Genomic DNA, 13,324 nt, shown 5'->3' with positions numbered 1-13,324 from the left:
TCTTCACACTGGCCACATTCTGAATGCTTAGTCCACAGAATGGTCTCTGGGGCAGCATTGCTTAGCATTGCCTCTTCTTAGGCCAGGCCTCAAAGACAGAAATTGCTGTTCCCATCTCTCATACAACAGAACCTGAAGGCCAAGAGATTAGGACCTTTATGAGAGATGGATCCAGAATCAAATAGAAACATGACTCTTCTCCCAGCTTCTGCTGTATGGTGTGTGTTCCTTGAACTGATCACAAAGCAATAACCAAGAGAATGAATGGATGGATGGGGGGGGGGGGATCAAGAGTAACATGAGAAAAAAGGTCAGCCTTTTTTCTCACATGGATTTCATGCTGAAATGCCTCCCCCCACTTATTTTTTTGAGACAGATGTAGCATAGCTCTGATTGGTGTGGAACTTTCTGGGTAGACCAGGCTGTCATGGATTTGCAGAGATCATCTTCCTATGCCTCTGAGTGCTGGGGTTAAAGGTGGACATCGCCATGCCCGTTTTCAGTCTTTGATTTAAATCTTTGTTAAACATCATTAGCTTGTCCTGTAGAGCTTTTCTGACTCTTGAAGAGTCAGGTGGCTTCTGGCTGAAAGATATTTTTGACCCTAACATTTTAAAGATTTTTCCCCCAAGAGTAAGCAACATTGACACTACCTACAATAAAGGGAAACACAGCAACACATTCTGAAGCTCTTCTTAGTTGTTACATGGAAGTCTGGAATTCAATGCCAAGATCCTGAGTCCAATCTGCACCCAATTCCTAAGTAAACCATGTATTTGATGAATACAGTTGCTTGCTGTAGCAAATATTATGTCTCTTTACATCTGTTTGCTCTCAAATCTGAGTTTCCTTTTTTTTTCCTTCTGTAGCTGGAAGCCAAACATCTGGGAAGGCAGTCTGGCTTAGAAACCAGTTGCTGGAGATGCTGTTTGGTGTAATATCTTCGTCCCAGCTTCATCTGTCCTCTGAGTGAGTAGACCGGGAACAGTGATTTGGCTTGGGGTGGCCTCACACGGGGTAGTGCTTTAAAACCTTTTCTTAATGAAAAGCTTAACATCCCCAAGTCTGCTTGCTGTGCTTTATCCTGCACTAGTCAGAATGAAAATAATAACCTCTCCACCCAATAAACCAGACCTTGCCCTGAGATGTCCTGGTGCAATGTTCCATGGGCTCAGAGAACTAAAAACAGATTTGAGATCATTTCAATAAATTCTTTTTGTCACCATTGTATCCTATAATGGCTATTGTTTTGGCAGTTGTGACAGCTACTGTCTTTGATATCTTATGCTTGGCAGACAACAGAATGGAGAAATGGGTAGCCTAAGTAACATCTATCAGAGAGAAGGCTTGCCAAATTCTTCCTCCATCCACTTACTGCTTTAGTTAGCTCTTCCAACTTAGATAGAAAGAAATATCTGCTTTCAATTAGCTGTCAGAATAATGTTTAATCACAAAGCTGGTTACATTACTTTTCCTGTTGCCTGCCTGAGACTCTGTAGTCATTCACTTAACTATTTGTTGAGCACTGTTCCTGGCTTGTAGGATGCAACCCCAAACCAGCCATCCTATGGCTTTGCTCTCTCTTTGGGCTTATGTATTAGTAGGTGTATTTGGTAATGTAGTGGAGAGGAACTTTCCAGCAAAGAAACTGCAAATAGTGGTAATAACGTCCTGGTTGGGGCCAGAGAGCTGCCTCAGTGGGTAAAGGACTTGCTTAGTAAGCATGGGAACCCAAGTTTGGATCCTTGGCACTCACACAACAGTTGGTTGTGGTGTTTCTGTAGCCCCAGTGTTGGGGAGGATGGTGGAGGCATGTGGGTCTCAGGAGGTCACTGGCCACTTAGTCTAGCTGAACTGGTGATCTCCAGGTTCATGAGAGACCCTGCTACCAGAAATAAGCTGGAGCATGATAGAGGAAGAGTCTCACATCAACTTCTAGTCTACACACCTGTGTGCACACACATAAACACAACACACCCACACATGAACACAACACCCATATGCATACACCACACACATGTACACACATGCATACAACACCCACATGGATACAACATACACACATGCATACACACATGCATAGAACACACGAATGCATTCAATACACATGTATATACACAAATGCATACATACACATACATATATACACACATGCAAACAACATACACATGGATCCAACACACATATGCATACAAAGCACACACACACACACACACACACACACACACACACACACACACACACCAAAACCAATCTATCAACCTATAAGTCTATGCATTCCTAGAACCAGACCACAAACTGGAAGGCACCTTAGAGGTGAGTCCAGCCCTTTCCCTTTCTATCTCTTTGGACAAGACTCTGTCTTGTGTGGTTCTCGCACATCTGAACTCTGAAATCTTGATTGGAGTTTTAGCTCTTTCCTCAAGGCCCTGAGGAGGTTCCATGAGTTTTGTATGCCTCTTTCTACTCAGAGTGAGAATTAAAACAATAGTTTTCACAAAGAGCAGGGGGTGAGGATAAAATGAGTTGACAGATAATTTTGAGAAGGGTGCCTAAGATATCGTGAAGATTCTATAAGCTAATTCTCTTTGCCATTATCACCACCACCATCCCCATCACCATTGATTTCTCCATCATGACTATCATTGCTATCACCATCACAGTTCCCATCATTCCATCACACCATCATCACCATCATCACCATCACAGTTCCCATCATTCCATCACACCATCATCATCATCACAGTTCCCATCATTCCATCACACCATCATCATCATCACAGTTCCCATCATTCCATCACACCATCATCATCATCACAGTTCCCATCATTCCATCACACCATCATCATCATAGTTCCCACCATTCCATCACACCATCATCACCATACTTTCTATCATTCCATCACACCATCATCACCATACTTTCTATCATTCCATCACACCATCATCACCATACTTTCTATCATTCTATCACACCACCATCACCATCATCATCTATAGTACCATCACCATCATCACCATCATCATCTATAGTACCATCACCATCATCACCATCATCCTTATTATCGTTGAATGAAATGGCAGAGCACATTAAGAGCCCCATCAAAGCCACCAAGTTAGAAAGCACCAAAGGCAGTTTCCTCATATCTAGTTTGGTTTGGGCTTATTTCAGCCATCCCCTCAGCATGCCCAATGTGGCATCTGATGCTGAGAACCTGCCCTCCCTTCACAGATGGATCTCTCTATGAATCTCAAAGGACTAGAGTATTACTCTCTATTGTCATTTCTAGACAGGTTTCTGACCTCCCTGCCATCCAGTTCCCTCTAGCAAATCAAGATGTAGCATTTAAAAGTCCATGTTTGGAAGTGACAGTTCATCACAGCTCACCATTGGACATTTATAATAAGATTAGTTTTGACTAGAGACTTTAATGACAGAGGTGAATAAATGTATGTTTAGATTACTGAGCTGCTTGTAGTGAGGTGGGATGGGAGATTATGAGCAGTGGTGAGCAGGGCTCAAGGAACACACACACATCATCAGGCCTGAACTTGGTTCCCAGTTGCCCTCAGAAGCTCTGGCTGCTTATGTAGCATGGTTAATGGATAATTCCATTGTGCAATGGTCTTGCCAGCCTTTTATTGTATTCATTTGAAATATAATCCATATTTCCTGTGCAGTGGCCAAGTGCTACCTCATTTCCCTTTCTGGGGTGACTTGTGAGGCTGCATTTGTCTTTTTCAGGGCATACCTCTTGCTCATGGGATGGGAGATGACCTCTTGTGATGCATTGTCCCTCTAGGTCAAAGGAACAGGTGTTTCTGAACCTGGGGCCCGACTGGTTCCTGCTGCTCCTGCAGGGTCACCTGCATCCCAGTACCACCACACTGGCATTGAAGCTGCTTCTGTACTTCCTGTCAAACCCTTCTCTCCGTGGGCGATTTAGAGATGGCCTGTCTGCTGGATGTTGGGTGGAATGCAGCATGGAGGGTGTGGACATTATGATGGGTGAGTGTGTGGCTTTCTCCAGGAAACCATCACTGTTTTGTCCTGGATATAAGTGAAGGTTAAGTTCTATGCAACCCTGCCCACTTGGGACCTGTGTAGCCCTGTCCCCGGGGCTGGCACCCAGACATTGCTTCCTTAGATTTCCTTTGCTGAATCCTTCCAAAGCCTCATGCTCATTAGCTCCTGCAAGCTGCCTCCCACTCCTCAGATACCCTTGTCTGTTTCCACACTGGGTATATTACTCCTTCTCCCTAGATGCCTCTTCTGGGGGATGTAGACTCATCCTTCATGTCCCAGCCCAATGCCACTTCCTCCAGGACAGGAGGTGACAAACATGAGTTAGGAGATCGAATAACATTTCTCTGCTTCTATATAACATCTCTTGGATGCCCATCGTAATTCATAAGCACATATCAGTTTATATGAATGGCTTGATATCTGCCCTTCCCACCTTACTGTCTGCTTCATATGTGTCTGGAAGCTGAACATCTTTTTGAAGTATGATAGCTCTTCTGCCCAGTACAGAGTTGCCTTGTTGCTCTCTGCATAGGATGAATTTAGTATCCATTTTTGATGAATGAATACGAGTATGAATGAGTGGATGGATGGTTAGATGAATGGGTAGATGGATGAATGAATGGATGAGCATGTTAAGAACTGGCAAAGAATGAGCAAGAGGCATTTTCCTGTGCTCTTGTACATGAAGCATATTTTGTCACAGTGCTTCTGTGAGGTGGCTAGTGTGTTGGCTCTGAAGCAGTAACTGTTCTTATCTGGCTCTTGTGCCTCCCTACCTGATCACCAGACAACCTGAAGAGCCGCCCTGCAGTGCCTGACCAGAGCCCCTGCCTGCTCCCTGGGTTCCGGGTCTTGAATGACTTTCTGGCCTACCATGTTCTTATTCCGGAAGTGTACCTCATCGTGTGCTCCTTCTTCCTCCAGACACCACTTACAGAGCTGACTGATGGGCCCAGAGTACGTCCTGGGTACACCCCTGGGGAGGAGTGGCATGCTTGGTTTTTCTGAATCCATATGATTATGGCTGTTCCCTAAGATTCTCCATCCGTCTACTTCTTCCAACTGGAATTGTCTGACCTGTTCATTCCTTGCATCCCCTAGTTAGATTTCAGGTCCCCTATTATTAGCACTAGTGACTTTTTTTTTCCAGACAGGGTTTCTCTGTGTGACAGCTCTGGATGTCCCGGAACTTGCTTTGTAGACCAGGCTGGCCTTGAACTCACAGAGATCCACTGGCCTCTGCCTCCTGAGTGTTGGGATTAAAGGAGTGTGCCACCACTGCCAGGTGTTTGATTTTCATGTCTCTTTTATTCACTGGTGACTTTCTTGGCTCCCACTTCCCATCATCTCTCTTATAATACCTGATGTGATCAGTTTAATCTTTCTCTTCCTGGACATGGTTAGTGGAATTACAGGATTCTAGGCTGGCCTTGCCCCAGTGTTCTACCTTAGGCCTCAGCTCTGTTCCTCCCATGTCTTCCCCCTCCAGTGTCACTAGGAGAGCAGGCTTTTGTTTCCTTTCAGTCCTGAGTGACTCACCCTGTACAACATTTCCCTCCTCTTTCCTTTTGGATTTTCTTTCTTTGCTGACTCTTCCCTCATAGACCATAAACATGTCCAACTATGCCCCACCTAGACCAGAAGCTGCTCCTTAATTCATACTTCCAGCTAACTTCTGTCCCATTTCTTACTCTTATGAGCTTCTTGGCTAAATTTCCCCAAAGAAGAGCCCACAGTCACTGCACTACCTCACCAGCCATCCACTCTTACACTTGGTTTGAGCCTTCCTGGGCTCTCATTCCCACAAGGTCAGATGCAGACTCCAGCCAGCATCAGGACTGACCCCTTCAATTTGATTACTTGACTGACCTTTCCAGCTGGCTCCAATTTAGCTGCTCTTCTTAGTCACTCTACTGAGTTATGTCTACAAGACAGCTGCTATGTGCTCACTGCCACGTGTCCACCTGTCATGTGTCCTTTCTCCACTGTCACCAGTCACTTACTGCTGATGCTCTAGACAACCCTCCGTTGTGCCCACTGTACCTTACATAACATCAACACCTGTAGGTGTGCTACCTCCTTAAATGCTGAGCAAGCAGGGGCAGACCTGACCTTTGACTCTTCTTCCAAGGATTTGATGAATAGCAGAACTGGAAATCACTTCTTAGCCTCTCGTTGAGTTGTTCTGAACCAAATTGGAATAGGAAAAGGCATGACTAAAACATTCATCCCATTACATAGTCCTGTATGTTTTATGGATGGGATCTACATCTTGATAGACACAAGTAGTATGTATTATAACTTCAGCACAAGGTTCTGAATATGCTGTGTTAAGTTCCCTGAGACCCAGCATTTTTATTTCTCTCTGTATTATGGGAAACAGACATCTAAGGGTCTACGACCCGGAAGAGACACTTTACATATTCTATTTCACTTGATATTTAAACAATCCCGTGGGAGTAGATAGTGTGAGCTTTCATTTCATAGAGAAGGAAATTGAACCGCCGAGAGGCTGAGTAGCTTGTCTGAGCTATTAAAAGGACAGTGTCAGGCCTCCTGATTCTACACTCTGATGCCTCTCTGCTCTTTCCCAAACCTTGGAATCCTTCTTGTCTTCTATAAGTTTATTAATCATATCTACTGTACTTGATAGGGACGTTGAGTACTTTCAAGATTAGAACCCAGGGCCTTGGGCATGCTAGACACATGCTACTCCCCTGTTCTATACTTTTAGCCCTGAAGAACTCAACTTGCTGCAAGTTGCTGGTAGATCTGGCACCTCCTTAGAGTTCCATGTTTCTAATGCACCACCACCTGGGACTGGAAGGTTCCATAAGGGCTGATGACCTAATCTGTTTCTTTCCTCCTCTGTTTTTCCTATTGGGGACCCCTGGGAAATGTGATGCATTGTGATAAAGCTAGCCACCTTGGTGGGCAGCCACAGGTGTCTTATGATTCTTCCTCCTCCACAAGGAGAGCTTGGATTCAATGCTTCAGTGGCTTCTACAGAAATATCGTCAGCAAGAAGTCCTCCAGGCTGGGCTGTGCACAGAGGGTGCCTTGCTGCTACTGGGAATGCTAAGAGCCGTCATGAGCCAGGTGAGACCTGTTTCCCACACAATATACCAGAAGATTCCAAGGGGAAAGAGTTTAGATGGGGCAACCTATGTTGTTCTAGAAGCTTCCAAGTAATGCTTGTGTTATTAGTCCATTCTTTGTTATATAACAAAATGCCTGTGACTGTGTCATTTGCAAGGAATTGAGGTCAATTTAGCTCACAGATCTGAAGGCTGGGAAGTCCATGAGCATGGCACCAGCATCTGCCTGGCATGTGGTGAGGGACTGCTCGATGTCGCATAGTGCAGTGGAAGGGACCCTATGATGACATAGAGTAAGTGTGCAATCTTGGGTCTCTCTCTTTTCCTTCTTATAAAGCACTCACAGCACCATGGAGGACACCTAAAGATTCTGTTGCCACGAGATACCTATTTCCCACTTCTTTAGGCATTTGGTTTTCTTCACTGGGGACATTTCTGAGGAGCCAGGGAGACTTATCCTTTTAAGAAGCTTGTCTGCATCAGGACAGGTGACCTTGCCCAAGAGGTACTCACAAGGTAGAGGCCTGTCGCAGAGAAAATGGGTGGCCTGGCACAGAGCCTTTTGGTGCATGACCCACTTGATTTTGACCTTCAAGGTTCATGAACAATGGGTAGAAGGGATTATTTTAGACATGGCAGCAGCTGTGTCAGGTGAAGTAACATTCTGTCTGGGAACAGGAGTGATGAATGTTGAGCCAGGTCAGCAGGGACCTGGGTAAGAGGCTGAGAAAGTCAATTTCATTCTGCAGATATCAAGCCTGTGGGGAGGCTTGATTGTATGAGGAAACTTCACTGTTCTTGTTAAAATTAATTATTGTCTTTTACATGCAAACAAAATAGAAATCCGAACCTAAAAATCATCTGGCATCTCCCCATCTAGATACGACCACTCTGAGCTATAGTGGAACAGCCAGGCACCTTCTGGAAGTCATATCATGTCCGTCTAGAGGACAGAGTCACAAAACAAGTTTCTTTTTTCTTTTCTTTTCTTTTTCTTTTTCTTTCTTTCTTTTTTTTTTTTAAGATTTATTTATTTATTATGTATGCAGTATTCTGTCTGCACATATCCCTGCAGGCCAGAAGAGGGCACCAGATCTCATTGCAGATGGTTGTGAGCTACCATGTGGTTGCTGGGAATTGAACTCAGGACCTCTGGAAGAGCATCCATTGCTCTTAATCATTGAGCCATCTCTCCAGCCCAACAAGTTTTCTTTTATTTCTCCAATATTTTGTGGACATATTTTTATGTCAATAAAGTAGAAAAATGTAAGTCTTATGAATGTATGAAATAGGTATACCTATAATATACACATACTGTTTTGCTTGGTGTATTCATTGTTATAAAATGTCTGTAATGCACATCTTTACTTTCTAGGTTGGTGACCTCTTGGGTGCAAATTCTTTGGTTTGTGATGGGGTCAAACCACACCTCATACATTTTTGTTTGAATGAACTTCTCAGAAGCATTTCAATAGGCTTTGCATGCACCCCAGCCATCCAACACACATACCCCATGTCTAATGTCCAATGCTCACCCTAGCACTCAACATGTATAGAAATGCTAGGTCACTCCTCACACTCTCAATAACATGGAAACACAGATGGCTGGTTCCATAGGTGAGTTCTTTAGCATTATGTAATAGCCATATTACTTTAGCTTTGACCGGTCTCTCTCTGTCTGTCTGTCTGTCTGTCCGTCTGTCTGTCTGTCTGTCTTTCTCCCTCTCCCTTTCCCTCTCCCTCTCTCCTCTCTCCTGTGTGCAGATGTGACTATGTTGAGAAGGTATAGACCCTAGTTTTTCAACTTAAAAAAATAATTATTTACTTTAAAAAATTGTATACATGTGTGCATATCATGTGCATGCTGCAGCACATGTATGGAGGTGAGATGATAACCTTGGGCATTAGTTCTCCCCCTCCTCTGAGGATCTTTCCTGCTGTCCATGGCAGCACCTTCTGGGCAAGCTGACTCATAAGTTCCTGGACAATTTTGTTACTGCCTCCCATCTCTCTGTAGCAGTGCTGGGATTATAGATGCGAGCGATCGTATCAGGCTTTTAACATGGACTTGCATGGGAAACTCAGGTTACCGGGTGTGTGCAGTAGGTGTTTTTGACCTGCTGAGTCTCCCTGACACACATTTTGCTCTTTTAAAGAGTAACTACTTTTCACTTTTTGTCCTGGCACTATTGTTAAGTGACTACATGCTTACATGTCTTTTAATCGGTTTTGTGTGGTAAAATTCATCAACAGGAGGCTTTGTATTCTTGTAAAGATCTCATTCAGTCCTCCAGTTCTGCTTCTAGTGCCTTTTCCTACTCTATTAACACATTTTCATTTATGATTTTATGTGAACATTTATAAGTGCTATTGGGCTGAAATTTCTTTCCATTTTATCATTGTGAGGTTTGATAATGGTATTATGCTAGTTCTAAAATAAAATACAGGTTCTCCTTCATATTAAAAAAAAGACATTAAATCTACTAATTCTTCTGTTATTTAAATTCAGATTTCCTGAGCCCAAGTTTTTCCATGATTATTGACCTATCTGGGCTTAGAGATGGCTTTTTAACCATCCTAATTAATTGACATTTAAAAATAGTTTCCCAACTATTCTCTTTCCATAAATGACCTTGTATGGTCAGCTTTCTGTGGCTATAACAAAACCCCAAGATGATCCACTTAAAAAGGTTTATTTTGGTTCCCAGAGCCTTCAACTGGGGACTAGGCAGTTACCTTCTTGCTTTGGGGCTGGGATGGCAGTTCACGGCAGCGGGTGGGAGTGTACGGGAGAGCAAACCTCTTTACAGTCAGGACACAGCACCTCACTTCCCACAATCCCCTGTGGGGTACACCCCCAATGACTCAAGACTTCCTGTTTGTCCCAAGTTTGTAAACTTTCCAGCACTTTTAATAGTGGCAACCCTTTAACACATGGACCTGCTTCAAACTACGGTCGGTTTCTGCTAACTCATTGTCCGGGTGACTCTTTATGCTTTCTACTCTCAGTTTTCAGGCTTGTGCTTTCTTTTCCAACACAGTCTTTCATATATATATATATATATAAAAGAACCTGAAGGCCTGTGGGTTTATTTTGAGAACACTATCTTGGATATATTGATCAGTATACTGATTTATTTATATCAGTTTTTAAGATTGTTATATTTGGTGTCTTCAATTGTTATTTCCCAGAATCCCTGTGGCTACATTTTAAAAGATCTCTTGGTCTCCAATGTCCATGTGGCTGAGTGTGTACAGACATACAGACACACAGACACACACACACACACACATTTACATTTTTCATCTTTCCTAAATTTATTCAATCCATTGGAGGACTAATATGCAACAAATTTTTAGAATATCTGAGATGTATATTTTCTTCTGATTGTAGCATGAGGACTCTGTTGTCTACCTAACCAACACATGTTATAAAAAAAGAAAGCAAACAAAAGTGACAATATACACTCATTTAAAACAAACCAAAATAAAGGTGTAGAATATGCTGAGGGAAATGAAAGTGCAAGGCCAAATGTTACAGCAAACACATTAAATCCACGTGGTAAGGACATTAGTTTAATGTATAAATAACGGAGGCAAAGCCACCCAGTGACTGATCTAATACGATGAAAGTGGCATTTACCAGTTTCAGTAGGTAAGACTCTACATATGGCAAACATTTAAAGGGAGGAGAGACCAATTCTGAAGTTTAAACATAAGAATAACTCTAAAATCTGTCTCCGAAACAGTTTTATTTCATTTTTGGTTAGAAATTTTCTTTTTTTCCCCATCACACTCTTGCCAAATAGTGCCATATTCTTGAACTCAGTATAAATAGAACACAGGGCATACATTCTTCCGCATCTAGCTTTCACTTACCATGTGTTCTAGGGCCCATTCACATGGTTCTGTATTGAAGTTCACGTTTTTCATTGCTGTGATAGGTAACCGCTATGACGTTCTCTGGGTCCTTGTCATTTAGAAGTGACACAAATGAAGCTGTCTCAAGCACGGAACACTTTATTTTGGAAGAGGCACACACTCCTTTCTGTTGGAAGCATATTCAGGAGAGAAGTTGTGGGTTGTAAACTTACTTCAGTCGACAGTGCCAGCCTGTTCTCTGAGGTGGAAGAGCTAATATGTGTGCTCACCAGGTCTTACTCTGGATGTCTGGCTCCTCAGGTCTTACTCTGGGATGGTCTGGCTGCCACATGGCCTTGCCATGTTTTTTCTCTGCCAGGTTTGGTGGTTCGTTTGCTTTTCATTTTGCTGTATGGGGCAGTCTTGTAGAGTCAACAGTGTTGTCTCTACTGTGGCTATGTCAGAACTGAAGCTATGGGGGTAATTCACCCAGGCATAACCCTTGACTGCAGGGCAGTAGAGCACACACACTCAGCTTTAGTGTCTTATGCCCTGACCTTTAGGGATCGCTGTTGAGTGGCAGATAAAACCCAAGTTCCTCTTCCAAAAGCCCAAGTCTTGCATATTCTACATTTACCCCAGGCTATGACCTTATCTTCTAGCTGCTTCTGCATTTACCCCAGGCTAGGAACTTGAAAATACCTACACAGCTACACTCTCTCATTTCATCCTCACAACAATCTTCTAAAATGGGCCTAGCAAGGTCCTCAGTTGACAGAACTGGAACCCAAGGTACAGGGAGAGTAAGACTCATCCCAAAGACACAGCATTATTAAGAGGCAGAGGCAAGACTCCATCTGGAGGGAATCCTGAGAACTCCTTTCTCCTCGCTCACCTCTAAGCCCAATGTTGCAGAACCCATAGATGCAGGCTGTTGTGGGGGACTTTCTCCCTGCCTATGGGCTCCAGTGCATCTCAAACTCACATGGGACCTGGACATGTGATTTCAGGGGCCTCCCATGTCTTAATTTTTCCTTCTATATGCAATAGATTTTAGTTCTCCAGCATGAGGCACAGTCCAGACCCTCTGGAGCACTTAATGGGACATTCCCACCCAAGCATTCCCAGTCAGGACAAGGGGACAGGCTGCTGGGGAAATAAGGAATCCATGTATGAGAGCAACTTCAATTAAACAATCAGGACTCTCACAGAAGGGCACCCAGTGTCTACCTGCAGTCATTAGCATAGGCCAAGTGTTGACTCTGTGAGTTGGTGTGGCTATGCAGGGAACGAACATGAGGATGAGGCTGGTCAATTTGAAGTTCCGGGTGTCGGTTCAGATTCGCAAAACTTCAGACACTGGCTGGATGTCCTGACTAGGGCATAAGTTGACTTATAGATGGGTGGCCGAGTATGTTTGACAAGGGAATTGGGGTCCAGGAAGACACTGGGGTCAGCCAGGACTCAGGTGGAGGAAGCTCAGTCGTGTAGCTTGGACCAGAGGAGAAGAGATCACAGTGTGGGAAGAAACTCATGCCCAGATATGGCACGGGAAATCAGCTCAGTACAGCACAGTGCAATACAGTCCAGGCTCCTGGTTGGCAAGGACAGGTCTCTTCAAGCCCTACGCAGACAAGGTAGGCCCCAGTGTGCTTCAGTATCTAGTGGGGAAATCTGCTCTGGGGTGAGGATTGCTGGGCTGAGCACTGACAGGCATGTTCTCCCCCGAATCCAGTATGCCAAGTCCATTGGGCAGAGAAAGTGTGGGGACATAGCAGATCTCCTAGGCTCTCTTGACTTTTACCTACTGTCTTTGGTGGAGTGGACTTTTTCAGGCCTCTGTTTCCAACTGCAAAACAGAGGTAAACATGGAATCTATTCCCTATAGGTTTTGGGCTGAGGGAAGGATTGTGTGTAAAACACTTAGAACAATGTCCAGACCTGTTTTGTGAGCAGCACCTGATGCTGCCCAGCTGTCTTAAGACAACTGCCAGCAAAATGTCATATGGAGTCTCTGGAAGGTGTCCCCTGGATTCCAGCTCCTCTGTCTGTCTCTCATGCTGTTGCAGACTGTGTCTCCTGCCCTCTCACAGAGTGTGTCCTTAGCCCCCTGCAGGTTCTGGAGATAACGCCTGGGAGCAGACACTGCCCAGCACTATTCTTCAGTTCCTCAGCCTGGTGCACCGCTCCTGCCCCCAGGACCCAGCATGGAGGACCCCTGACTTCCTTCAGACCTTGGCCATCATCACTTTCCCCCCAGAAGCCCAGAAGGTAGGAACTTGCCTTATTCTGAGGCCTCAGGGTGAGCATCTATGAACGTCATCATCCTTCACGGGTG

General features: G+C 44.2%; 1 protein-coding gene across 1 annotated transcript in view; it reads left to right on the top strand.

Annotated features, from left to right (window-relative positions):
• The window catches only part of Wdfy4 (WDFY family member 4), a 211,328-nt gene that overhangs the window by 67,822 nt on the left and 130,182 nt on the right, over window positions 1-13,324 (top strand). Inside the window, 5 exon segments of the mRNA XM_036199282.1 lie at window positions 870-969; window positions 3,804-4,009; window positions 4,815-4,984; window positions 7,001-7,126; window positions 13,093-13,257. Coding sequence (XP_036055175.1) covers window positions 870-969; window positions 3,804-4,009; window positions 4,815-4,984; window positions 7,001-7,126; window positions 13,093-13,257 — 767 coding nt within the window.

The sequence above is a fragment of the Onychomys torridus genome, chromosome 9 (genome assembly GCF_903995425.1).
Source record: "Onychomys torridus chromosome 9, mOncTor1.1, whole genome shotgun sequence".
Taxonomy (NCBI): Eukaryota; Metazoa; Chordata; class Mammalia; order Rodentia; family Cricetidae; genus Onychomys; species Onychomys torridus.
The sequence above is the reverse complement of the archived record's forward strand: the minus strand, read 5'-3'. Positions and strand labels throughout refer to the sequence as shown.